The sequence below is a fragment of the Alligator mississippiensis genome, chromosome 5 (genome assembly GCF_030867095.1).
Source record: "Alligator mississippiensis isolate rAllMis1 chromosome 5, rAllMis1, whole genome shotgun sequence".
Lineage (NCBI taxonomy): Eukaryota > Metazoa > Chordata > Crocodylia > Alligatoridae > Alligator > Alligator mississippiensis.
The window spans coordinates 124,730,695-124,757,343 of NC_081828.1; the positions used below are offsets into that span (position 1 = coordinate 124,730,695).

Consider the following 26,649-nt stretch of genomic DNA (forward strand, 5'->3'; position numbering starts at 1 on the left):
AACCTGCTCCACACCAACTCACCAAAACTCCCTATGTGGGACAGGACCCCAGGCAGCAGGTCTTCAGGAGCAGGAGGGGTGGGTGAGGCTGGGATCACAAGGAGGGGTTGTATGCCAATGACAACACAGGCCAGGGCTAGGTTAGAGCCACGATCCCCATGACAGGAGTGGATTCTGCGGGCAGGGATGTGCAGGGAGCAGATTACAGCTCTGCCCCACACTTACTGCCACACGATCCCAGCCCTGGGCCTGGACACAGCTCCCTGCTCACCCACACACCCTGCCCATGCAGGTCCCTGGAACTGCATGTCCAGGGCCAGGGCCAGAAAGTTGTGGCAGTGACAGCACAGGACCAGGGCAGAGCTAGAATCCATCCTCGGGCCTTGCTGGAGGGCTGCAGCACCCACAAGGGGAAGAGGCCAGCTGCAAGCCTGGTGGAGGAATCTTGGGAGCAACTTAGCCTCGCTCCTGCCTTCCCTTGCCTGTTGCCTCCCCTGGCCCAGGACGCACAGCCCACAGGCAGGAAAGGAATAGGGATGGATCAGAGGCTGGGCTCGGACCAGGGATGGTAGATGGTACTAGGGCACCCCCATTCTATACCAGGCTGGCACAGGACAGAAGTGCCCCAGCGCTACCAGACAGGACCAAGGGACCCACCGCAGACCAGGTAAATTTGCTCCAGAGGCCAGATTTGGTCCACGAGCCGTATTTTGCCCACCCCCTCTCTATACCTAGCACTTACTGCTGCTCTGCATGACTGCATTGTTTTACTGTCTGCTTCCTGCTCTCCAAAGAAAAAAAAAACAAACACTTCTTCAAAAGGAAACAGTACTATAATGACTTCTCCCCATTTAAGTATTTTTCAAGTTATTAAAGTATTATTTCACTGGAAAAAAAATTGGTCATTGAATACAGTTTTTATATGGAGGCCTCACAATACTTCAAAATTTTCAAATTACAATTCATTGCATTATGCGCAACGGTTAATGGCTGTCAGTATGGTGTTAAAACAGTAACCCAAAACTGGTCTACCAGAATAATCCAGAGTCTAATGTAGAGCTATCTCATGTAATGTTGTCTTTTTTTGTACTCCCACTTCCTGTTTTCTTCCTGCTAATTTGCTTCATTTGTTTCTAAATTCTAGAAGGGTAATGTATCATATTTGTTTTGAAAATGTCCCTGCAGGGAGAAAAACATCGTTCATTCATACTTCTTGGTCCCACAACAGTTATTCAAAGTCTTCTAAAGAGCAGCAATTTGGGAATTAGTTATGCACAAGCCAATAAAATGAATACACTAGAAACCGTGTAGACATTACACACAAAGCAGTCTCGGGTAACTCAATTCTAAACTCATGATTAAAACTAAGTCAAATTTAAATATTTATGTTGGTTTACTTCATTACATCCAGCCTGGATAATGAAACTGGACAGATCAGCTTCACTTTTGTTTCCTTAGCATCACCAATTCTCATGGATTAGCAAAATCTACCTCTACAATTTTGCCTACCTCTACAAGAATCTAAAAAAGCAGATTTCATTTCCCACTACAAAGAGAAAGAATAATCACACACAAAATGAAAGTATAATCCCAGATTTCCACACTTGCTTAACTTTACTGAGAGACTTAATGCAATCTACATTGCCAGGAGATTTATTAGTCAGTACTGTATTTGCTTCCTGGTGTGGCAGGAAGTTCTTGTTGCCTCAACCAGACTGTCTCCTGGGTGTCACACCTCCTGGACACTATGTTTCCAGGAGCGCTTATTCTACGTCACACCTGGTTAGGCCCCAGACCCAGCAAAGGGAGTAACAAGATTGTTAATTCTTTGGTGAAAGTAGTTCTTTATGTAAATAGTGCTGTTTCCATAACACAAGTCCCATCTAGATGCTACCAGCAGCTCATCCGCTGCTTCAGGCACAAGCTACAGCACTCAGTCAATAGCCACAGCTGAGAGAGGGTTCAGAGAACCCTCTGTCCCTCCAGCGTTTTAAGTCAGATAGGTAGCAGCCATCTTGGCAGCTGCATGGCATTTATAATGTCTCCAGGCATACTTCTTTTCCAATGACGAAAACAGCTTCCCTGCTTAATAGACACACCTCAAACATATGTGTTGTATGCAAGAAGATATGGTTATTTGTTCTTCCACACTGAGAAGTATGAGGGCGGTTTTAAGTTAGCAGGCAAATTTTAAACTGAGTTTATTTCATAACGTAAACCTGATAAAGGGCATAGTCTATTTAGGAAAGTAGTAGTTATTTAAGAAGTAGTTTAAGCAGTAAGCATAAGTTCTCCTATTGTATTACTGTCAGTACACATGCATTAAACTAGGCGGGAAATGGCAACTTTGGTGGAAAAAAGCAGAGAAGAAATACAAATACTTCTATTTTGACAATGCCCCCAACGCTGTGGTAAATGAACACCTTGCAAAACTGTAAAATCAACCCCAGTGAGCAATCTACAGACTAAAGTCGTCTTTCCTCTTCTCCAGTAAGATACAAATTCTCAATAATTTTCCCTACCTGATCATATTTTACTTTCCTCACCATAAAAGTTAAGATAAAGTACCTTACATTTCCCCCTCCCACTAAATATGCTCAGTGTTTTGGGGTTTTCTTTTTTTCATGCTTTGGCTCTCATTTTAATTAATCTTTTTGGGGATATTACATCCAGTACTGATTTCTAGAGTTATCTTTTCTTGTCTTATGGGGAGTTAGCAATGGCTACAGCACATAATTTACAGTTTGAGCCATCAGAATGTCAACTTTTAAGTAGACAAGATTTGTGTGGGGTTTAGACAACTTTTAAGTAGACCAACTTAAAACAGTTGGTCTAATAAAAGATATCAGATTTACCCAAAGAACCTTGTCTGCCTGTGTCCTTAGACCAACACAGCTACAACCTACACCCTTGTAACTTTTAAGTAGTTCACACTACCCTCTGAATGTGTTACCCGCTGCCGTTACTTCCATCATCTCAAATTACTATGAAAGAAATAAGCAAGGGAAAATTATTCAGTTTGTTTACTTAGTGCAATGTGATATACACAAAAAGTTTTAAAGTATACAGTTTCCCTTTGGAGCCCAACACACAGTTCCAAAATATTTTGAATTCAAAGTGTTTCAGATATTTAGGAAAAAAGAAAAAGGTTTAAACAGGAACAAATTACTATAAACAAACAAACAAATTACAAGAGGAAGTCAAAGTCATTTTTATTGTTTTATTTTTAAGTTGTCAGTACTCACTAAAAGAGTCCTCCCAAATAAGGGGTGCCCAACCCTTGGCCCATGGGCCAGATCTGGCCCACGGGGCTCTCTGTGGATCTGGAAATTGGCAGTGGGGGAGCAGCAACATCACTACCCTGCCACCATATTTCCAAATCTGTGAGGAGGCCTGAGCCCTGGATCCTGGCTCAGGCTGCCTATACCAGTGCATAAGGCCAGGAGGGAGCAGCCCCAGGCCCCTGGGGCCCATTCATGGTGTGTGCAGGGTGGGAGGGAGAAGCCCCTGGGGCCCAATTTGGCCCGAGGTTCAGCCCCATGCCACTCATCTGACCTGCAGAGCCAAAAATTTGAGCACCAATGTCTTAAACTATTAGAAAATAAAAGACAAAACCTAACCAAATATGCTACATGACAGGTACACTTCTCTATTTTTGACACGACCAGTTAGCCAAGGTTAGAAAGAAAGAAAGACGACACTGGTCATGAGTCAGGCAGCTTCTATGCAATTATGTTTGTTGACAACGAATTAAGGTGCTGCCCCACAAACACAGGAAGCAGCAAAAAGGAGGACAATCTTCACTCAGAGCTCCAAGCCTTTTTTAGCTAACAATCAGCTCAAAGCTCTCCCATTTAGCTTTTGCTCCGAGCAGTGCTCATGTATGTGGTGCTTCCCTTGCCCACTCTCAGTTCCTTTGGTATTGTGGGTTCTTTCAGAAACAGGCATCTTCAAAATGGCCAGAAAAACCTCTCTGCCCATATGTACTTTGAAAACACGTTTGTTCTGGATGTGGACTTGTGCTCATGTATGGGGTTTAGACTGCTATTGTCCCAACTACCTGGGACTCTTCAGTCTGGAAAAGAGAAGGCTCAGGGGGGACTTGGTGGCAGCCTACAATTACATAAAAGGGGTACATCAGGACCTGGGAGAACAGCTGTTCACCAGAGCTCCCCAAGGGACAACAAGGTCAAATGGCCATAAACTTTAGGAAGGCTGATTCAGAGTAGACTTAAGAAGAAAGGCCTGTCCAGGGTCTGGAACAGACTCCCCTCAGACGTGGTGCCTACTCAGGACTCTTGCAAAAAAATTTGGATATTTTTCTTGCTGGGATCATGTGATCCCATTTGACTTCCTGCTACAGTGAGGGCAGGGGAGCTGGACTCTATGGTCTCAAGAAGTCACTTCCAGCCCCTAATGTCTATGAAACTACCTGCTTGCCTACAGGAAAGAGCTTAATGGCTTCTTGTTACACCCACTCTCAGCAAAGAGATAATGTCATCCCTGTTGGGTCAAATCTGTTTTAGCTTTTGCCAGTCATCAAACTAGTAAATCCTAAACAACCCACCACAAACAAAGATAAGAATATTCATCTTGTTTATGTGCACCAGGATATTTTCACAAACTAAACCAGTTTGACTTTCTTCTAAATCTTTTGGTAGTTGTTACTTCTCTGCCAGATTTCCTTTCAAACACCTTGGAGGCTTTATCTCACCGATCCACTGAGGAATGCCTAGTGTTTCTGTGTAATCTGCTCTCTGGGACCAGACTTGCCCTTCAATTCAACTGGCGAAACACATTACACTCACAATTTTTCCAAACTCAGTTTCCACAGCTATCTTAATGGTTTAAGGTGAATCCATAAAAATTCTTCTCACATGATCCTTACAGACAACTCTGAATTTAGTCACGGGTATTAACCGTATCCCAAACAGCACTTCAGCCATATCAGTATTGTATCCACCCATGTTTATCCAAATTAAGGCTTCTACCCCTTCCTTCTCCTAGAATTGTAAAATCATTTTGGGTCTTCCATCTTAAAAGTTTCCCCATAAAATCATGCACCATAGAGTCTTCTTATTTTATCAGTGCCTATGCTTAATTTTTCCTTTACAAAAGTATGAGCTCTTTCAAGTTTAGATTCTAGGGTTTCCATGAGGCCCACGTGGTGCAAACCAATTGGTTCTTCTCCAGGAATGATCTCAAATAGGTTCTTTGGGATTGTGATGTCACGACCAAAATAAAACCAGTGAAAGGATCTCACCAACTACTATCCTAATCTCTTTACTGATTTTTTTTCCAAAACTAACTAAACAAAACAATGACAGATGGTTGAAACAGTTCAACACCCAATATAATTTTTGTGGATCCCCACAATCTCCTACTTTGTTGAAACACTCGCAAAATCAAAATTTGTCTTCACGAGTGTATAACCTAAGTGAGGCCCCATCTACGAAGCCTTGGTTTTCTTTGTCAGTGAAAATTCTTCTCAGATGGGTTGCATGCCCAAGGTAAAATACCTCTTTCTGAAACAAAACATTTTTCTTTGACTTCATTTTAGACTAGTAGCCTTAAGCTTATAACAGTTTGTAAACATATCAGTTCTTGTTCAAAGTCTGAGCATGCATCCCGATACCACATAGGTAGAACAGGCTGAGGCAGGCATGCTCCGCAATACCCTCTCGTTTAACCTTCAAATATGGCTGACACATTGCACAAGACAAACGTCTTTGCACAAAACTGCCAGAGGCCTTGACCTGCTACGACAGCTTCTTCCTTCTATGACTGGCAAATGGCGAGGTTTGATACTAAAGGAAACCAGTCCATTTATCTTTTGCTGAATCAGTGTGGTTCAACTTCTATCTTTGCTGGATTGGTATTACTTCTATTACTAACCAGATTATCTTTAGTATGACAGTTCCAGAAATTCAGATAGCTTGAATAAATTATAAAACCTTATTCAGACGTCTCATTGAGGAAAAATGTTACTATTCACGCAGGATCAGAAGAAATCGCACTTCCCCCACCAATAACCAATGCTACCGAATTGGAAGGGCTCATTATAGCTTTGTGTCCTCCCCATTCCTGCTCCCCTCCCAACTCATATTTTCAAGCTACTACTCCAGAGCACTGTTCCTGCTGAAACTAAGGGGAGCTTTGCCACTGCCTTAGAAGGATACACAACAGAACCACCCCCCCTTCCTATATTCACTGTATAAATTCAGCTCTGCAAAAGTGAACTGAATTCTTTTGCTTCTTTTCCTCAGAAGAATCCATGTATTTTCTACTATATAAAAAGTCAGCCAGGCACTTAGATTGCATTTCTGTTGGCTAAGATCTGCTGTCATATTTTTTTAAGCAAGCAGTTTAATAGAAAGAAACGTGGGTCTGAGCTCTTACTAATTTTTGACAGTAAAACAAAACAAGGCAAAGACAACATGCGTGTATGGGCTCCTACTACCTTTTCAAAAGATAGGTGAAGTTTAATAGCTACCAAGAACAAAAGATAAAATACTACATAAGCCTTTGTGTTTCCTTCTAGCTGTTGAAGTCTTGAGGAAAGTCTGTATATAGCCGTAGAGCACTTTTAAGTTATGTTCTCACTGCAGCCTGAATGCTGAGCAAATAAAAAGGGATGCTTTCAAATGTTATCCTGATTTTTTTTCCCCACTAGTTTTCTGTATCTGATCTTATAAAACTGCAAGCAAGCTGAAAATTCTAACATTAAATCACATAACTCATAAGAGGGTAATACTGGAATACGTCCTCCAGACCAAATTTCATCAAAAAACCAGGAAGTGTGACAGATTTCAATTCCAATATAGATCACAGTAAGGTTTTTATCTTAAGGCTATAAAACTTTGCAATAAAATCTAGATTCCAGAAGATGTCTGAGATCTACAAAGGAATTTCTCTGCTATGGACATGCTGTATTTTTGTACAGTAGTATAATGATAGGTAGGGAGGTGAGGCATAAGCCCCAGAAACTGCCTTAAGGGACTGGGGGAGGTGCAGAATGGACCTTGGGTGATGCTTTACTGCTGCCATTCCCACGCATGTTTCCCACAACAGCTCCAGCAGCACAAAATGCAAGGAAAAGGCAGTACTACACAGCACAGAAGCAGCAGCTAGTGGTTTGCTGCTGCTGCTGGATAAGTCAGCTCCTTTTTTGCTGCTTTAAACTAATGGGGTTTTGGCCCTTTGACATGCATATCAGTAGCAAAATAAAAGGTGACATCTTCCCTAGCAGCAGCAGTGAACCTCTGACCACTTCTCCCACACCATGCCCTGGCCAGTTACATTTCTGTTTCTGTAACTCATCTTCACTTCAGAAATGAACTGAAGATGCTTTATATGCAAGCACTTGGAATAATACCAATCCTTGAAAGAGTTAGGAGTTTCATTCATTACACTACTATAGGTGTTAGTGATGTTAATAGCTGTCAGAGGAGAAAGAGCTTGGAATACAAAACAATAGCAAATAAGTTATGAAAAAACTAGCTTTCAAATACTGTTACTAAATATATATTTTATATGCTGCTGTTCTGAGATCTCAATTAGCTGTCTATTTATACTCTTATAAAAACCACCAACCACCTCTGCTTTTCCATTTGCCCTCCAGCATAGCTTGTACTCACAAATACCTCTTAGAATTAAACCTTTCCCCATCTTAACTCCTTGAGTAAACTAGTTTTCTTACTATTATGCTCAAATCCTGCAAGTCACTAATCATTATCATTTTAAATTAAACTATGGAAAAACAGAAAAAAACTACCGTAAGCTTCATCTAAAAGCTGGAATCAGGCCCACAGAAAAGCACATTTCTACTTGAAAACATGTATTAAAAAAGTGCATCAAACTCACCTGTCAGTATCTTTGTCTTCAGGCAGCATTGGAGGCAAAGGCAAGGGTGGCAATGTGGAGGTTGGTAGTGCAACATTTCTGTCCTTTTCCTTGGCTACTACACTTGGTGTAGATGGTTTGCTTTTCTCTTTTACAGTGACTGGTTGCTGTTTTACAGCAGTTGGGTTAGTCTCTTTCACTACTGTAGTTTTCTGCTTGGTGACTTTATCCACAATCGAGTTATTTTCTGCTTTTGTCTCCTGAAGAGTTACCTTTGCTTTTGCCTTGTCATTTTTCAAAGTTGCACCAATAGTAGGAGAAGGTGTATGCTCAGTTTTTATTTTCTTCAGATCCTTCACATTGTTTGTTTGAGGCGCATTTGCGCCAGTGTCAGTATTTCCCTTAGTAGGCGTAGAGGTGTTTGATGCTTTTGCACTGGCTTTGGCCGCCTCTGCAGCTCTAGCTTTTTTGTTCTTGTTCAATTCAGCAGCCAGGCTACTTTTCAGAGTCAGTGTACTAGGAGAAATGCTTGAGTGACGACTTCTGGATCTAGATAATCTGTGCCTGCTCCGAGACCTTGAGTGCCTTGATGAGTAAGGGCTTCTGCTGCGGGATTTTGCTGATCTCCTGATCAAAACAGCAAAGATTCAATTAATGCAGGTTCAAAAGTTGCATTTCTTTTTACTAAATGTAGCTGCCTTTATGCAATTATCATCACTATGTTTAAAGGGTAAATGAAAGAGTAAGGGAAAATATGCCAGTTGCAGCCCTGAATCCAGTACCTACTAACCACAGAGGAGCCTGAGAAACACAATAAGCTATACAAAGATGAAACAATCATGCCAAATTAAAAAGAGAATGGAGGATGGGGGTAGGGAGAAAAAGAGTCTTACCACATTTAACTGTTTTGTATGTCATCTCTATTCCACAGTAAACAGAAGCTGAACCACAGTATTTTACTCCTGAATGAAACAGCTGCTAAATTACTGCAGTTCAGTTTCCATTTACTGAGATACAGCAAGCATTCAGTTATAGTGAATCAGACTGATGGATGACAAGTTATCCCCCACTCCTCAACAGAGTTTTTCTGCCTCGCCATACCTTAAGTTTCTTCCTTTAAGTAGACCTTTTTCTAAATGTCCTAGCTTTTCCTGATTTGACCATTTTTTAAAATTTGTGATCACCACAAAACAGGAGTATACATTTTAGAAGAAAAGTAGTCCTTTCCCTCCCCAAATATGAGGGCTGTTCTTGGTTTGTTGAAAGAATATTGACTGTAATCAATTTATACAGTATTAATTTGCTTAACCACATCCAAGTAAGGATGAGGCTGCTTTGGTAGAAGTTAAGAAAAAAGTTAGGGAAACTATAGTAACATGAATTTGAAAACAAAATTGAACTATATTAAGCTACTAATTTAAGAGGGACAACAAAGCTACATAGCAACCTACAGTTATATTTCTGTGAGAATTTTAACTTTACCTCTTAAAAAATTACTATACAACTATAATCAGAATAATCTTTTTACCATTACATCTAAAAACTACTAAATACAGAAACACTTCTACAATGTCACTGGGCACAGAGACGTACAGAAAGACAACATTCAACTTTAAGCTTCATTTCTAAGGATTTAAATAATGTTGTATTAAAGTGTATTTGTATGAATTAAACAGTAGTTCCAGTACATCTGTATTAAATGTAATCATAAATGAATGTAATCAACAGGTGCTCACAGTACAGTAAATACTTAATTTACATTTAAAGAATGGGATCGCTATAATCCATAAATCCATACATATTTTCATTTTACTTATTCGCTGTTTAAGAATAGCTCATATTTTGACCTGCCTAGGAACTCTGATTTAGTTCTGTTAAAAGCTACTGGGAACACACTGCCAATTTAGACCATGCATTTGCTGAAAAGTAAATTCTCCAATTAAAACCAATAAAGTAGACTAATTCATTGCAATTACATTACACTCCCTGTACCTGAAGAAGGGTGTTTATACCTGAAAGCTTGCAAATAATTTTTTCGACTATTTTAGCTGCTCTAATAAAAGATATCAAATTTATCCAAAGAACCTTGTCTGCCTATGTCCTTAGACCAACAAGGTTACAACCAACACCCTTGCAATTACACAGAAATTTATGAAAGAGTTTCTTCATGTTTTAACTTATATACATGCACTGGATGTATTCATCATGTCTATAATTGCTGGCCTAAATTAAATTTGTAGAAATATACCAGCCTCTCTTTTCTGATCGAAACATTATTGGGAAAGAGATGATTCACAGTGATTATATTTATACAAACAAACAGGAGCCATGATCAGTTCCCAGTCTGCTAGAGACTCTAAGACATAATAAATGCAACCAACAACACCTGAGAGATGGTAAGTCTAAAACAAACAAAAAAAAAATAAAAATATCATTAACAGTCCTTGCTGTTCAAAAATTTGAAGAGCCAGCAATTCAATTCTGACAACATAACTGCTCTAGGTCAACAAATACAGCATCTCACAGGATAGAAGTGGAGAAGTTTCTACTGCATGCACTATACTTGCTAATTTCCAGGAAAGAAATGTGAATCCCCATATCAAAATAAACCTTTTCAAACCCTTTTACTAGACTATCAGCTTCCCTGAGAACTTGACAGCAGGTTGACTGCACTACTTCATCTGAATTTGGGTCTACCGTAAAATGCTAGAAACTAAATTTCAACTTAATCCAGTGAGTATACAGGTCACGTTTCAAAGATGTTATGGCCTATCAAAATCTTTACATCAAAATACTTTTCAGAAAACAGGAGTATCAAACATAGTCATCTTGCTGTACCAGAGGTTTCTGCAAACCCTACTGCTTGCCACAGAAGTAAACAAGGTGAAAAAGTGAGAATTTAAGACACTGGGGGAGGGAGCAGAGAGAAAGGAAATCACCATCTCCAACTAGCCTTAAAGCAGTTATGTAAAATGCACAAAAGTACTTCGTATTTACTTTAATAAATAAAGCCCTTAAATGCACTGTAACCAAAACGTAAAACAGACCAGAACTGAAAAAGCAAAATAGAAATCAACCTGTTCCGTTTTGGTTTCTATATGACATGCCACAACTGGAACCTCCGTTTTGTTTCCTAAAAAATGTATCTTTTTAAAACATGGAAATAAGATCCATCAAAGATATTCCTCAATTTTCCTAAAGGACTTCTTGAACAGAACCAGATTAAAATAAAGTACATATTTTTAAAACATGCCTAACAAATTTATAAAAACCCAGCATAAACAAGGCAAGTTACTTTTTCATGTGATTGGAACAGAAGACCCCCTTATCCTTAGTGGCTAGCATATTAAGTGCAGCTTAATATGCTATATTATGTGCATATTAAGTTCAGCTTAATATGCCATGGGCTTTCAAAAAGTTAAAATATAACAGGCAATGTGTTTTTAAAATGCATTTTTCCCTCAGTTTGGTGAACACATGGCTTTTATATGGGTATAATTATTTCATTTAAGAATTATTTTTCTTCAAAAATAATTATAGTGTTTCTATGCCTAGTTATCCAGTTATACTGACACATATGAACAGTGTAGCTTTGTATACAGAAGTGAGGAATACTAATAAATACCTTTGTACCAATGTAACTGCATCTACACTGGGAAAGATGGGTAAGCATCTGTATGTATATCTGGACACAAGACCCACAGGCTATGAACAGATGTCACCCAAATGAAGCAAATCAGCTGTGCCAGGGCACATCCCAACACAGCTGATCTGCTTCACTGGGTAACACAGACATCACCTGTCTCCAGCAAGGGATGTCCCAGATGTGCCTACCCTGTTGCCGCACCATGATTCAGGGCACAGTTCTGCCAAATGGGAAAACTCTAGGAATGTGTGCTTCCTGAAGCCCCAGGAAGACCTGCCCAGGATTCCCTCATTTGCAGAGGTGTACCCCAAGTTGGGGGGCAGCAGCATAATAGGCATCTACGGAATACTAGGAAATTCCAAGGGCACATGTCTGCAAGTAAGGAAACTGGGACCCCCACAACTGCAGTGGCACACCCCAACTTGAACTGCAGCAATGAGATGCATGTGTCCATAAAATGCCACCTGGGGGGTTCCTGGGGCAAGCATCTGCCAGTGGGAACCTGGGGTTCTCTCACTTACAGAAGCACACTGTGAACTGGGGCACAGCAGTGCAATAAGCACCCAGGGAGTCCCCTGCTGGGAGATTTCTGGAACCAGACCAGGTTGCTCTGTGCCTCATCTGCACAGAAATGTTTGGAGGATCCCAGGACCCATTACAAGAACCCCAGTTCCACACATGGATTCTTTGTGGGGGGGGTATGTATCTGAAGTAACTGAGCAGCGCTGAGCTGTGGGATCACCATGGCTTGAAACACGGTTGACTCTGTCGGCGCCCAGCCCAATGAACTAAACATAAGGTAAGTTGGGAGCCTTTTGGCTTTGGGCTAGTATCATGCGTAGTTTGTACTATATCCAAGTAGGTACAGAAGTGCTGCTTAAATGTGTCTTTATGGGGTACCTATGCTAAAACTTGCAGCAATTTCAAAAAAGGTGCAATACACCAATTCTAGATGAACTAAGTCTACAGGTACCCATAATAATTTGCCTACATGCATAGATTTAATAGATTTTTAGGGTTGGAAAGGACCTCAGTAGATCATCAAGTCCAACCCCCTTGCCCTGAGCAGGAAAGAGTGCTGGGGTCAGACAACCCCAGCTAGGTGCTTGTCTAGTCTCCTCTTAAAGACCCCCCAGGTAGGGGAGAGCACCACCTCCCTTGGACGCCCAATTTTGGCAACCCTCACCGTAAAGAAATTTTTCCTAATGTCTAATCTAAGTCTGCTCTCCATCAGCTTATGGCCATTGTTCCTAGTAACCCCGGGGGAGCCCTGGTAAACAGAGTACCCCCTATTCCTTGCTGCCCTGCCCCCCAATGAATTTGTAGATGGCCACAAGATACCCTCACAGCCTTCTTTTGTGGAGGCTGGAGAGATTCATGTCCCTCAATCTCTCCTTGTAGGATCTTACCTGCAGGCCCTTAACCATACACATAGCCCTCCTCTGGACCCTCTCAAGGTTATCCACATACCTCTTAAAGTGCGGTGCCCAGAACTGGACACAGTACTCCAGCTGTGGTCTTAACAATGCCACACAGAGGGGAAGTATCACCTCCTTAGACCTGTTCGTGATTCACCTTCTAATACATGAAAGAGTGCGGTTGGCTTTACTTATCACTTCATCACATTGACAACTCATGCTCATTTTGGAGTCAACTATGACTCTGATACCCATTTCTGCTGCTGTGCTCCCTAGAAAGTCACCTCTCCGTCTGTAATGTGCTGGTGATTCTTTCTCCCTAGATGTAGTACTTTGCACTTACCTTTGTTAAACTGCATCCTATTCTGCATCCAATGCCCACTTGCCCAATCTGTCCAAATCCACCTGAATCTGCTCCCTGCTCTCCAGTGTGTTTACTTTGCCCCCAAATTTGGTGTCGGTCACGAATTTGGACAGAGTGCTTTCCACATCCTCATACAAGTCACTGAAGATACTGAACATCTGTGCAATATGCAATTTAGTGAACATGCAACTTACTGTTTTCAAAGTCGGTGTTTTCAAACCTGCCCCTCACTTCTATGTACTCAGAGAGAAAGGTCTGACAATATGGGGGGCAAAGGGGCTATAGAAAGAAGAAGCTGGGGGAGGCAGAGACCAAGGGGGTCATCAGATCCCCCAAATTTATCTTCCCTGCTGTACCAGTTGGAGGGGGGCATAGTCAAGGCAAACCTCCAATAAGTAGATTCTATACCTGAAAAATTATAACTAATTTATAAGTGTTCCATATATACAATCTAATTATTGGGGGCCATCTTATATTCAAGTAAACAAGACCCCTTCAGGTCATTTTGTACTTCAAAGCAGAGAACGTTACAAACAATTTTTGTCCCCCTTTATAGGTCATGTTAAGGGGCTGCTTAGGTGCGTGCACAAAGCTTTAGGTTCGCATGTGAAAAGAGGGTTTTACCTCAAGCATAAACCAACTGGTTTTAAATGACTGCTAGGAGGTACCAGATTTAGGTTAAAACAGAAGTTCAAGTCGGAGTTCAGACATGATCTCCCCCTACTTCCACCAAAAAATTTGTTGCACAAAGCACTAAAAAGCCTCTCTGGCTTTGTTAACAGGAACTAGAGACACAACCAATCCTCTTCGACCAAAAGAAGTTATCACAACGTTAACTTTCAGAAAAGAATATGTGCACACGTGTATGCAGATAAGAGAAATGATACATAAAAAGAAAAAAAATCTTTGCTTCAGTCTTTTTAGATGCTTTCCTTCAAGTTGCATGAACAGCAGCTCTGACCCGCATATTGTCTGGCTTTTCCTGGGTACAGGCACCTTTGTCAGGATTACTAATTAACTGCTTCTCAAATGCATCTTAGATGAAAGACATCCTGCATTGCTACATTGCTGTAACACCTTATACAAAGTTACAATTCATATATTGCCATGCATTTGAAAACATGAAAACAGTTTACGGCAACAGTGTAAAATAAGAGTTGTTGTTCTTTTCCAGATGGAAAAAAACAATTGCTTGCCTAACTAGTGTCAGTCACAAAACTCAGATGTTCCTCAAACAACCATATTGTTTATGATGCAGCTAAAGAAAAAAACAAACAGGTGGAGCAACTGGATTACACTGATTTCCCTCAGTAGCTGGTTAAATATATAACACTATAACTAGTTACACAGGAAAGAAGAGAAAGATAGAGAGAGAAAGGACAAAGAAGTTACTCTAAGCAAACAAATTGAAAAGAAACGGATGAAAAGAAATTGTGAAGGGAAGATAAGGCCAAGACTAGAAGACACCCCAAAACACCCAAATCCCTATCTATGTAATCCCTTTAAAATTAGCAAACAAATAAGGAACAGGACTGTTCCTTTAAATTTAGAAATACATGCATACACTTTGAACAACTCCTTAAAGTTCTCCCAAAATAAACTGATAGCAACTGATTTCTGCTCAATTATGGTAATGATTTATAACACTATCCTAAACTGCTTCAAAACTGTCAAACATTCTGTAGTTTCAACCCGAGCTACGTAAACTACACCAAACACATATCAATATGCTATTACAGGAGTCAAATTCCAGCAGTCTATAGCATCAACACTGTGGAAATTAAATATAATAAAGAGTTGAGATGCAACGAAAAAATAGTTAATTGAAGATGAAAGCTTTATAGACAGATTTTAGCAGTGTCAGAACTGAAGAACACTTCAAATTGTTTAAACATATTTACAATCAGTAAAACATGTATGAGTGTTTAATGATGCATGGATATTCCTTTTTCTCAAGTATTTTAAAAATACCGTCATTTTAAAAGTAGCAAGCTTTAGCCATTTCAGTTATAAATGCAAATATTTTAATCAGAGGCTATAAAAAAAAACAACAAAAGTCGGGAAACAATTGATTTGGTCCCCAAGTCTCCAAATTTAAAAAAATCACTTCTAGACTAGGGTACAGCGCAAGACTTTAGGAGAAGAATTTGAGAGATATGAATAACCAAAATGAGAACAGACTGAAATACACACTGCAGCTCAAACTCAGCGTTTACTACTAGCAAATTCTCTAATGTTACACAAGAGGTACAATATTTCAGTTCCATATAGGTTCCTCTAAAAATATTCGGAAACACATACCTTAATATGTATACTGGCTTTATTCACAAATCTTCCAAGCCATTATATTCCCGTATAATTGGTCAGTAATTTGAACCACTTGAAACAGTACATTCCAATTAGCTATAATTTAGTTTAATTTTATTTTGTGCATTAATGGGCAAATTTAAAATGAAGTCACAACTAATTCACCTAATTCATGACAGGACTATTTTTTTCTAAACTGATATTATGTTGACTGTATTTATTCCTTTAAGTGTCTGGTACAGTTTTGGTTCACATACCTATTTATTTTCTAGGTAGCTGCACTAAAATTGAGCTAGTTAGGGTTTTTTCTGCACAAGGGACACGTACCATAGCCATTTTCATGCATCTATTATCCCTTCAAAAAGCAAATCTTTCAAAAGTTTCAAAAACAAATAGGAATACTAGAAAATTCTGAACATTCATATTTTATTTTTCTCTTTTCATAACAAAAGTTCTCAGTTGAGAATTTCTGCCTACATCTACTAGCATAAATAACATTGAGCCCAATTCACCTTCAGAGCACATTGCAAGATTCAATGTTTTGCACTATTCCTTTCCATAATAATCAAGGAGAAAGAAAAAAAATCCAGTTAATCCAGGAAGGGTAAAAAGCAACTTTCATTATAAGTAACAGTGCAGGTACTAATAAATTCAGAACTCATACTGGAATGACAGAAACCCTTCATCTACATGAAATGTACTCAATCCAATATAAGAACAAGAATCTAATGCCCTCTCTCTTCTGTGCCTTAAAAAAAAGTTTTATTTTATTTAGTTTTGCTCTAAAGGGAACTCTATATACAGGTCAGTCGCATCAGACGCGCATTTAACTTACGCGAAAATTCAACTATACGCGGGGTGAGAGGGGGGGCGGGGCTTGAGTTTGCACACAGCACTGCCGCTTACCTGGAGGCCCATTATGGCAGTGACAGCCACTGCCTCCAAAACCTCCTGCTGTCATCATGGAGCCGTGCCCGGAGCTGTGGGGCCGACCGCTGGGCAGCAGTGGCAGCACAGTAGTGGCCAGGCGGCAAGCAGCCATCCCCACCACCACCCTGCGCTGTGCTGTTGCTGCTGGCAGCACAGCTCTAAGCACGGCTCCGCGGCAGGAGGTTTTGCAGGCAGAGGCAGTCACCACTAGTCAAATCGCTGGCACAGTAATACGCGATTTGACTATACGCAATTTTCGCCTTACGCACTGACTTTAGAATGTAACCCACACGCAAGATGTGACTGACCTGTATTGATGGTGAGCTTTACTTAAGAAAAACCCTTCCCCCCCCCCCCCCCCAGCAGAAAAAATTCTGAAGCTAAAACCAGAGCCAACCCTAGGGGGATGTGGGGCCTGAGGCAAATCAGCCTGTGCGGGGCCATGCTTCTTCTGCAGTGCGGGGCTCAGCTGCCAGCTCCAGGTGGGCCCCATAGGAAGAGCCATGGTCGCTCTGCCTGGCTCCGCAGGCCCCCCACAAAGCGCAGGGCCCAGGGTGGTTGCCCCGATTCACTGTATCCTAGCTCTGGCTAAAACTAACCCTTATCCAACTGCAAAAAATGACAGCTACAAATGTTGAAGCTATTTTCAGACCAATGTATATTAAACTAAAGTTTCACCTACATAAACTAATCATCATATAAACATTGACTCTTCTTTTATTACTTTCCTTTATCACTGCTTTTATCTTATTTTCACATGTATGCCTAAGTTATTTCTAAGAGCTCTCTAGTTTTATGGACTAGCCTCATTAGTGGAACCTTAGAATGGCTGCTAGTGTTATGGAATTAAGAAAGAAACCCCCTCTCATCTTAATGCTGTAATGATGTGCATAACTGTTCTGTACTACAGCTGCTCTTATTTCCAGGAAGCCCAATGGAAATTCAAGTTAGACATTTTAGAGACTGCTGGGGTGTGGGTTCATACCACCCCCCTGGCCTACACTGTGGCTCAAATATACCTAAAAGTTCACTCTACTCCAAGGCAAAGCCTGAGGCAGCTCAGAAGTGTATTCTTCCAGCCCCATGATCAGAAATAGTACCAGTACAAAATCAAGCAAGGTTACAGGCCTTATAGATGGTTATCTTTGCCAGCTTGAAAGTACACGAGAAAGTGCCTTGGAAAGAAAGCACAACAGGTGTAAAAGGATAATGTACCAATCAGTGGGAACAAGTGTTTTATCATAGTGACAGACACAGCCTTGCTTTACACTTGTTCAGCTGGACAAGCACTGGGTTTGCAATTATCCCTTTTAGGAAAGTCCATAGTACCAAGCAATGAGACAAAAGTTTGGTGCAATCAAGTTTGAAATATTACTGGGTATGAGCATATATCTACCCTAACCATATGAAATATTCTATTCCAACACATCAGTATTCATATTGTGATATTCAAGAATTCAAGCATTTATTATATGTTTGATTACCTGAACTGAATGTGTAATCACATAGACAACTGAGTGAAGCCAGGGGAAACCCTATTTTCTGTCACAGTTCCATACTTTGTTAAGCACATCTGGACTAGTTACCAAACAAAAAGTATAGATGCTCTATCACAGGCTATTGACAGTTGAATTTATCATAGTTTTGTTAAATGAAACGGTATTTTTCAGAGCTAGAGCATTCACAAAATTCAAATCACCTTGTTGCTATAGGAAAAACTTCAAACCCTCACTTCTCTATTCTGAAAATGCCCATCCCCATAGCACAATGGAATTACTACTTACAGAAGTAACACCAATTATTCAGGGTAGCATCCTAACAACTAATTCTCATTGTCTTGCCTGCTAGAGCCAAGAAATATTTAAACACTAGCCAACCAATCACTAGACATGAGGAAGAAAGTCCTCCCTAGCAAATGAAGCAACCTGAATAACTGCTTTCTGCAGAATTACAAAAAAACCCCCCACCTAAGTTTCTAACCTTTATAGTGGCTAAGAAACTTCCAAGTTTGAATCACGTGTAGAGGCAACCCGAATTGGTTTGCTGCTACTCAGAGCCTACCTGCAAAGCAATCCCTAGGTAAAACTGAAAACTAGTCAGAATCAGTGCTGCAATTCAGAACTCTAAGCAGACAAGTTTTGTATAAGTTTTACTCTGCTTCTGTTTAGGAATGTCACAAGCCAAAAATCAATTCCCTGAAGCTGTTGGATTCCTCAGCCTTGCCAAAGGTCCCTCTAATATTTTATATAAGCTTCTGGTGGAGAAGTACCACGATCTAAAAAGGTCAAAAGTACCCAGCCTTGAAGACCAATGTACCTACATCACAGTAAGTACCTAGACTAACTAATCTTACCCTTATTTTCAACCTCCACAGATATCAAAATGGCTAGTCCAATAACACCAGGCAAGGCAACACAGCACTACTAAAGGTGCATCTTACCTTACACAGGGTATTTATAATTAGGGAAGAGAAGAAAAACATTAAAAGAACAGTGAAAGGTGAGTTACCACATAGAGCCACTTACTGTCTAGACACAAACCAGAAATTAAACCCTTAAATCATCCAGGACAAAAAAGGCAGGTGTCTTAAGAAGCTGCTGCCTTTGTGAAACCATTCCACTTGTCAGTTCCAAAGCAAAGGACCCTTGCACTATGACCTAAGCTACACAGCAAAACCTTCTTAATTCATGTAGTGGGGCATAACTCAACCATGTGACATGAGTATTATACAACTATGCTAACTGACTAAAAAAATCGCATCATGACCTTCCATGTTTTATTTCTAATGGCTGAAAAAATATGCAGCAACAATATATAAGCTGCACGTAAACAAGTATACTGAATCAGAGGAAAGCTGTCCATTTTTTTGCACAACAGTGAAGCTGTTCTTCACTCTCTTCCAAGTAAAAGAAGATTTGGGACTGAACAGATTCTGATGTTTGGAATTATAATTTTGAAAACAAATTTTGGATACTTCAGCTAACTCAAGTGAGTACACTGATCTTTAATTTATCTTTCACTGAGACCTGTGTGCCTAGGCCACCTTGGAAATTCCAGCTCTAGGTGCTTTAGAAACACCTACATTCAAGTGCTCTCAAGATATTTTTCTTACTAATCCAGTGGCTGTTCTGCCACTGGATGGCTCACGTACTCCTGAAAACCAGTTAAGAAGCTTCCTATACACCTGTCTAAGACAATACAACTAAGAGTTTATCTACATTAAAAGCCATGCCAGTTAATAGCTTATTGTAAGCCACTTCAGTTACACTTGGTACAGAAAGTTACCATAAGAATTTATTTTAGTTTAAACAAGGCCCATCTCAGTTTAAGCTAAACTGAAATAAGGGAATCTACAAAAAAGATTTAAAAAAAACAAAACCCTAAAATTAAACTGGCCAACTTTCTTGTTCAGATAAGGCCAAATCTGAAACTCCTCCTTACCCAAGAGGAGCCCATCACTATCTGCTGCTCTCAATCTGAACAACATCTTTGAGAACAGACACAGAACATCCACTACAGTTTTCCAGCACCAGACTAAAGAAATGATTCTGAACAAATATAAGCAGGGCAAAAATAAGATTTGTCAAGGCCAAAAGAAGAAATCTAAAATAGATATGACATGAAATAACGAGGACTTGGACAATAGTTTTAGTTATGCGACTGAAAAGAAATGCTAGATTTTAGAAATGCTGTGCGGGAATATACTGGAAAACTCAGACATACTCTGGATGACTGTCTAGAGAGGATCAAGTGAAGACTATCATGTGGCAAGGCCCATCACAGAAAATTAATCATTTAAGGAAGGGTGGTTTGTTTGTTTGTTTGGGTGGGGGGTGGGAAGAGAGGGTCATTTTTTAAACCAGAAGCTGACAGGACACCAGGCATGTACTAAATTTTATCTATGGCTTCTATGACATTAGTCCCTGAATCCCGAACAAATATTAGTTAACATATCTTCACCTTCACCTTCCTTAAAGATACTAACACATTTTAGATACAGTAAACTAAATGAAGAACTATGACCCAGCCAAAGTCAGTAGTAGAAATAGGAAGGAATTTAACCCAGTTCTCCTTCATCCAAGGCCTGGAGCAGGGACCATCATCCCTTGAAGTCTCTCTAAATGCTATCATCTCTCTTCTGTCCCTGACAGACGTGCTGTGCTGTCCCAAGCAAGAAACGCACCTGCTTGGAATGCTAGTTAATACCAGGAAGTCTGCACCAGTAAAATACTGAACACAAATTACAGCTGAAGAAAGGAAGGACTAAAAAAATCACAAAAGTTAAGGAAGATCTACATTTCTGTTCACAACTGTCGGATTTACAATCCAAGAAGGGTTTGCATCGGTTTGAGGCAAATTAAATAAGAAAACAAGACATCAAGTCATAAGCAAATTTACTAACTGACAAGGGTTTAAAGAAACTTTTCCTATCACAGTTTGTCCCCCTCACTATCCACTAAGAAGCTGAACTGTCCTCTAAAGCGTCTCTTAATGGCCAGTGCATACAACAAATACTAGAATGGATGGCCTAGTAGTCTGATTAAGTATAGCAACTCTTAAATGCAAACCCCAAAGCATATTATTGCACTTTGACTAATTGTGTACAAAGGAAAATTACATTTTGAATTCATTACTCAGAATATTTCTTCAGTCCGTTCTCACAACTCACATCAAAATATTTGTAAAACTATTTTTAGCCACTTACAAAGCACTCAAAACACAAATAAAAATCAGCTGCCTAGTAGTTTCTCACCTTGAAAATGTCTTCCAATCTGCAGATATTTCACAAAAGTCTTATCCTCCAATACACTACTTCTATACTCTGTTATGCCACTCTTTATTTTTGAAGCCATCTTTGTTTTACACCTCCTACCCGAAGACAGACAAAGGTTCCTTACTTAACCCTTTCAACAATGTTTATCTTGAAAGACAGACCTTGGTGAAAAGACTCAGTCAAACATGAGAACAGTCAATAAAACATGTAAGATTCTCAGTTAGCACGGGGTGCAAGGCTTCTAGCACTAACTGATACAGAGCCAACAGGTTTAAAAGGTAGTCTTTTTCATAAAGATCACAAGGCTTTGAAAAAAAAATCTTGCCAAAGAGACAAATTTAACAAAAAGCAAACCATAAGCAATAATTTTAGATATTAAATTCAACAACTTTGAAATCAATGCTTCTACAGCCTGCCACAAGACTTTTTACTAGAAGAACCAATCTTCATTTAGAGGCACACAAGGGTCAGTTTTACAGCGCCAGAAGTCTCATTAACTTTGAAGCATGTTTTAAGGGCATTAAACTCAGCAACTTGAAAAGTAGATGACCTGTCACTACTCAAACTAACTGAATTCAGGCCACTTGTGATCTCTATAAAAAAAGCACACGAAACTGAGCTAGCAGACAAACCGAACATGTGCATGGGAAGACGACCCCACCACTTCAAGCTTCTACTAGAGTGCAGAGTTTAATACACTGAGCGGCCTCCCTTGCAAATGGCAGCGGGACTACTCACAGGGTGCAAAGCAAAGCATACCTGGGCAAAAAAGCACACCGGGTAAAGGCCGCATTTTCAAGTGATCTCGCGAAAGATGCAGTGCAGGATATTTGAGACCCTTTTCCACAAGAAAAAAGGACTGTCCCCAGAGCTGCGCTTCTCGATGCTGGAGAAAACTCAAGTTTCTAACCCCTCTCACCTCCAAGCACCTGCCCTGGGGCCTTATCCACCAGACTTCACAAGAGGGTCCCCACCTCTGCAAACACTCTGGACACCTGGAAGCCCCCTCACAGCTCAGGGGTCTGCCCTCACATGCAGGGAACCGCAGCCCTCTCCCCCGCCCCCCGCTCTTAAGGCAGCAGTGCCCATTTTGCTGGGAGCGCTGGGGCCTTCCCTCAGCTCCCAGGACCACAAGAGCAACCCCAGCCCCCAGGCAGGCCCAGACTCACCTGACGGCAGGGCTGTAGGGGCTGCGGGAGCGACGCCAGCTGCTGTAGGGGCTGGGTGACACATCCCCACGCTCATAGGAGCTGTGGCGGCTGTAGCTGGGTGAGCGGCGGCGGCTGTAGGGGCTGAGTGGCGAGCGGCCGCCCAGGGGGCTGAGCGACTTGCGGCTGCGTGGGCCCAGCGAGGTGCGGTGTGGGGGGCTGTCGTCGCGGCCAGGGCTGGGCGAGGAGCGTTGGCGCCTGTAGGCCTTGGGCTCAGCCTTGTCGTCCCGGTAAGCCTTGGGCGGGTCCCGGTAGGCCGACGGTGGCTCCTTAGTGGCTTTGGGCCGGCTGCGGTGTGCCTTGGCCTCCCGCTCCTTCCTGCCCGGTGAGGGAGAGCGGCCCTTGCGGCGCCCCTCAGGGCCGCCGGCGTGGTTGTGGCGGCCGCGGGGCTTGGCGGCTGCGGCCGAGGAGGAAGAGGAGGCCGAGGCAGGCTCGGCCGCCGCCGTCTTCTCCTTGTCCCCACGCTCGCGGCGGTGCTCGCGGTGCCGCTCGCGGGACCGGCCGCTGCTGCCGCGGTGCTCCCGCCGCGCCCGGCTACCGCGCTCCGCCTCCCCTCGCGACGGCGCCGGGCGGCTGCCGCCGGGCGACGAGGCCGGGCTACCCCCGCCGCTGCCGCCCGCCGCGGCCACCAGCCCCTCGGACTGCGAACTCACGTCGTCGTACTCCTCCACCAGCGTGCTCAGCGCCCCCGCCGCGCCGCCGCGCCGCTTCTCGGCCTCCGGGGCCGCCGCTGCTGCCGCCGCCGCCCCCCCGCCGCCGCGGCCCCGCCGCCGCTTGTGCCGCGAGCCCGAGCGCCGCTTGCCCCGCGGCCGCTTGCGCTCGGCGCCGTCCCCGCAGCAGGCCGAGGCGCCCGTGGCGGCCAGGAACAGCAGCGACTGCGGCGGCAGCGGCGGCGGCTGCAGCAGCGGCGGCTGCAGGAGCGGCGGCTGCAACAGCGGGAAGAGCAGCGGGTGCGGGGCCGGCGGCGGCGGCGGAGCCGACGGCTGGGCCGCGAAGCGCTTCCGCCGGCGGTGGTGCAGCCGCTTCTTCTCCGCCGGCTCCGCGCCGCCCCAGCCCCCGCGGCCGCCGCCGCCCGCCGCCGCCTCCGAGGTGCTCGGCATCGGGCTCGCGCGCGCGCGGCCTACGGGCTCAGGCCGCCATGGGGCCCCGGCCGGGCCGGGCGCAGGGGCGCCGTGTCAGCGCCGCGGGCCGGGAGGGAGCGGCCTGGCGCTGCGTGACTGACACACGCACGCAGCGATCGCCACTGCGCATGCGGGCAGGCCGGCGGCTGTGGGGGGGGGGAGGGCGACGGCGGCCGAGAGGAGCGAGCGGGGGGGGGGGGGGGGGGCAGGCGAGCGCCTCTCCGGCCCGAGTCCTCTGTCGTGCCTGCCGGAGCCGGGAGCGGGCCAAGACCACGCGAGACTTCCACCCCCCTCCCACCCGGAATGTCATGAGCGGAAACCCCGCTGCGACACTTCCGGTGGGGAAAGGCTGCCTGCGGAGAGGGGGGAAGCGGGCAGCCGCTTCCGGCTTCAGAGAGGAAAGGCAACGACGTACTTCCTGTTAGCGGTGGGGGAAGGGGTTGCTGAGAATCGGGCTGCTGCAGGGAGACAGGGGCGGGGTGAGGGATAGGCCCCGCCCTCTCCCTCGGCTCCTGAGACTGCACAGCGCAGCTCATGCCCAGCCCCCCACGTCCCGCTGTCAGAAAAGGCTGCTACCATGTTCTCCGGCGGTCCCCAGCGAAGGGACAAAGCTCCGGGGGGAGGGGGGGTGTGCCAGCGGCAGTACGGTGGCAGCACCCACTGTCGCGTACACCCTAAGGCCATTCCACCTAGCCCCAGGGGTTTGCGTACCCCCTCTTGAAAGCCTCTGACCTCGATCATCTGCAGTGGATTTGAACGGGATAGTTTGGTTAGGGATGATTACAAAGATTGAGCTAGAGTTAGGCTGTTCTCAGTGGGGGCAGATGGCAGGAACAAATCTCAAGCTGCAGCAGGGGAAGTTGAGCTGCAGCGGTTCCCGAACTCTGACGAATTGCGCACCCACCAATTTAAAATGATGCAATCTTAATTACTACCAGTTCAGCGTTAAGTATATGACAAAAATTTCCTGGTGGTAAATTATAATAAATCTGTCAATGTGTACCACTTACAGGTTGTCTGCATACCATTAGTGGTACATGAACCACCAACTGGGAACCGCTGGGTTAGATATATTAGGAATAAACTTCTCACGAGAAGGGTAGTGAAGCACTGGAACAGGTTACCCAGAGAGGTTTTGGAATCTCCATCCTTAGAGGATTTTAAGACCCAGGTAGACAAAGCCTTGGCTAGGATGAGGTAGGGCTCCTGCTTTAAAGCAGGGGTTTTGGCTTGAAGATCTCCTGAGTTCCCTTCCCATTCTTATTTTCCCTGGTTCTATGTCCTTGACTCAGGCACAAGGTTGGACTAGATAGCTTCTGGACATCCCTTCCAGTCCTACATCTCTATGACTATGATTTGCGTGCTGAAGACAAGGCCCCAACTCCCTAACCTTTGTTGCCCCTGGTTTTTTGTTCTTTTTGTTTGTTTGGTTGGGGTTTTTTTAATCTTGAAGTATCTGATGCTTTCTTTCAATCTCCAACTCCCCCATTCTAATCAGTGCCTAAGCATCTGAACCTTTTTCATTTTTGAGTCAGAGTCACTCAAACCTTTTCCACACGCAAACAGGAAAAGCATAAGCATATACGAGCAAATGAGTAGAATTAGTTCTTTTTAAAACTCGTGTTTTTTAACCCAACCTCATGATGTTTCAGTACTTCATCTTGACCATACTGACTTCACTCCTGAAATATGCACTGAATACATTAATGGCACAACAAGGTTTAACTTGAAAGCAGTGAAGGGGGGTGGGGGCTGTAAAGCTGTAATCACATTGGGACTTGAGTTGCATGATTTTTTGGGGGGAGGGGGCAGTAAACAAATTTTTTGGTCAAGGAAATGGATCTATTACTTCCCTACTGTACTTACTGGCTGAAATATCTAAGGCTGCTAAAACTTCCCCCCTCCCCACACCACCTCTAATACCCAAATCTGTTAAATACAAAAAAACCCAGCAACATAAAGCTCCTAATGGACACTCATAGCAAGACGTACTAAGCTGCTGTTGCATACGTACAATATAACATGCAATTGAAAATGTTTAACATAAAAGGAGTCACGGGAAGCTTTTATAAAATGTCCAGAAATAGAGACTGGAATACAAAAATGTAATTTTTCCACAAGTTTTCTACCTACTTCTGAGACAGAGTGTGTTTTGCTCGTTTATAGTGTCTTCCATTGTAGAAGAAACCAATAAGGGGGGAGAAAAATCAGCAAATGTAGTGCTTTTACAGTGCAAGTCATTAGACCAAATAATATTTGAAATTAAAAAGTAATTAAAAGGAGCAGTTAAGAACGAAGTTCAAATTGATCATATATTATAAATTCCACAAGATATAAATTTATAGGGAAAAAAGTTTCAGAAGAGGTCATCTAATAATCCAACTCCAATTTTAGACAGCTGTGCTACACTTGACAGGTTTTCATAGAGGTAGAATATTGGTAAAGAATAAGAAATCATTATAGAACTTGGAGGTGGACAACAGAAATAAAGCTTACAAAACTAAAAGTCGTCATATGGTAAAGATATTCCAGATGCAGGCCCCAAACGTATCCTGTAGGCCCCTAAAGGCCTCGAGATGTCAAGGAACAGCAACAGTTCGTTTCATAATAGACATTACTTATCATTTGATATTTTCTCTATTATTACCAGTTACAGCAATTTAGATGGCACTGAGTTTGCAATTTTAGTCCAAGAAGTCAAGGTATAGTTTAAGAATAGTCTACTAATGATGACTTTTCAGATTTCACAGAATTGGAGATCAAAGAAAGCTGTATTACTATTTATTTCCAAGCTCCACCCCAAAAAGTTTAAAATAGGAAAATCATTTTAGTGCACCATTCTGCAAGTTATTTCTCTTCAAAGAATGGGACAAAATTGAATGATTCATACTACACAGAGCAAATTTATTGAGATTAATTTTTTTCCTTCGGAGTATTAGTCTTCATGATTGCCCTTTATAATAAGGAAAGTTGCTAAAAACTTGGTAAACACACTTCTAGTCTAGTTTTTAAGTTTCTCAGCAACTAAAGTAATAATGA

At 42.7% G+C, this 26,649-nt stretch overlaps 1 protein-coding gene across 1 annotated transcript in view; it reads right to left on the bottom strand.

Annotated features, from left to right (window-relative positions):
- CDK13 (cyclin dependent kinase 13) overlaps positions 1 to 23,806 on the bottom strand; it is a 77,852-nt gene extending 54,046 nt beyond the window's left edge. The window contains exons 1-2 of the mRNA XM_019483328.2: positions 22,451 to 23,806; positions 7,864 to 8,469 (exon numbers count right to left, since the gene is read on the bottom strand). Of these exons, the coding sequence (XP_019338873.2) occupies positions 7,864 to 8,469; positions 22,451 to 23,589 (1,745 nt within the window). The 5' untranslated portion in view covers positions 23,590 to 23,806. The remainder of the gene's footprint in view (positions 1 to 7,863; positions 8,470 to 22,450) is intronic.
- Between the last annotated feature and the right edge of the window lie 2,843 nt (positions 23,807 to 26,649).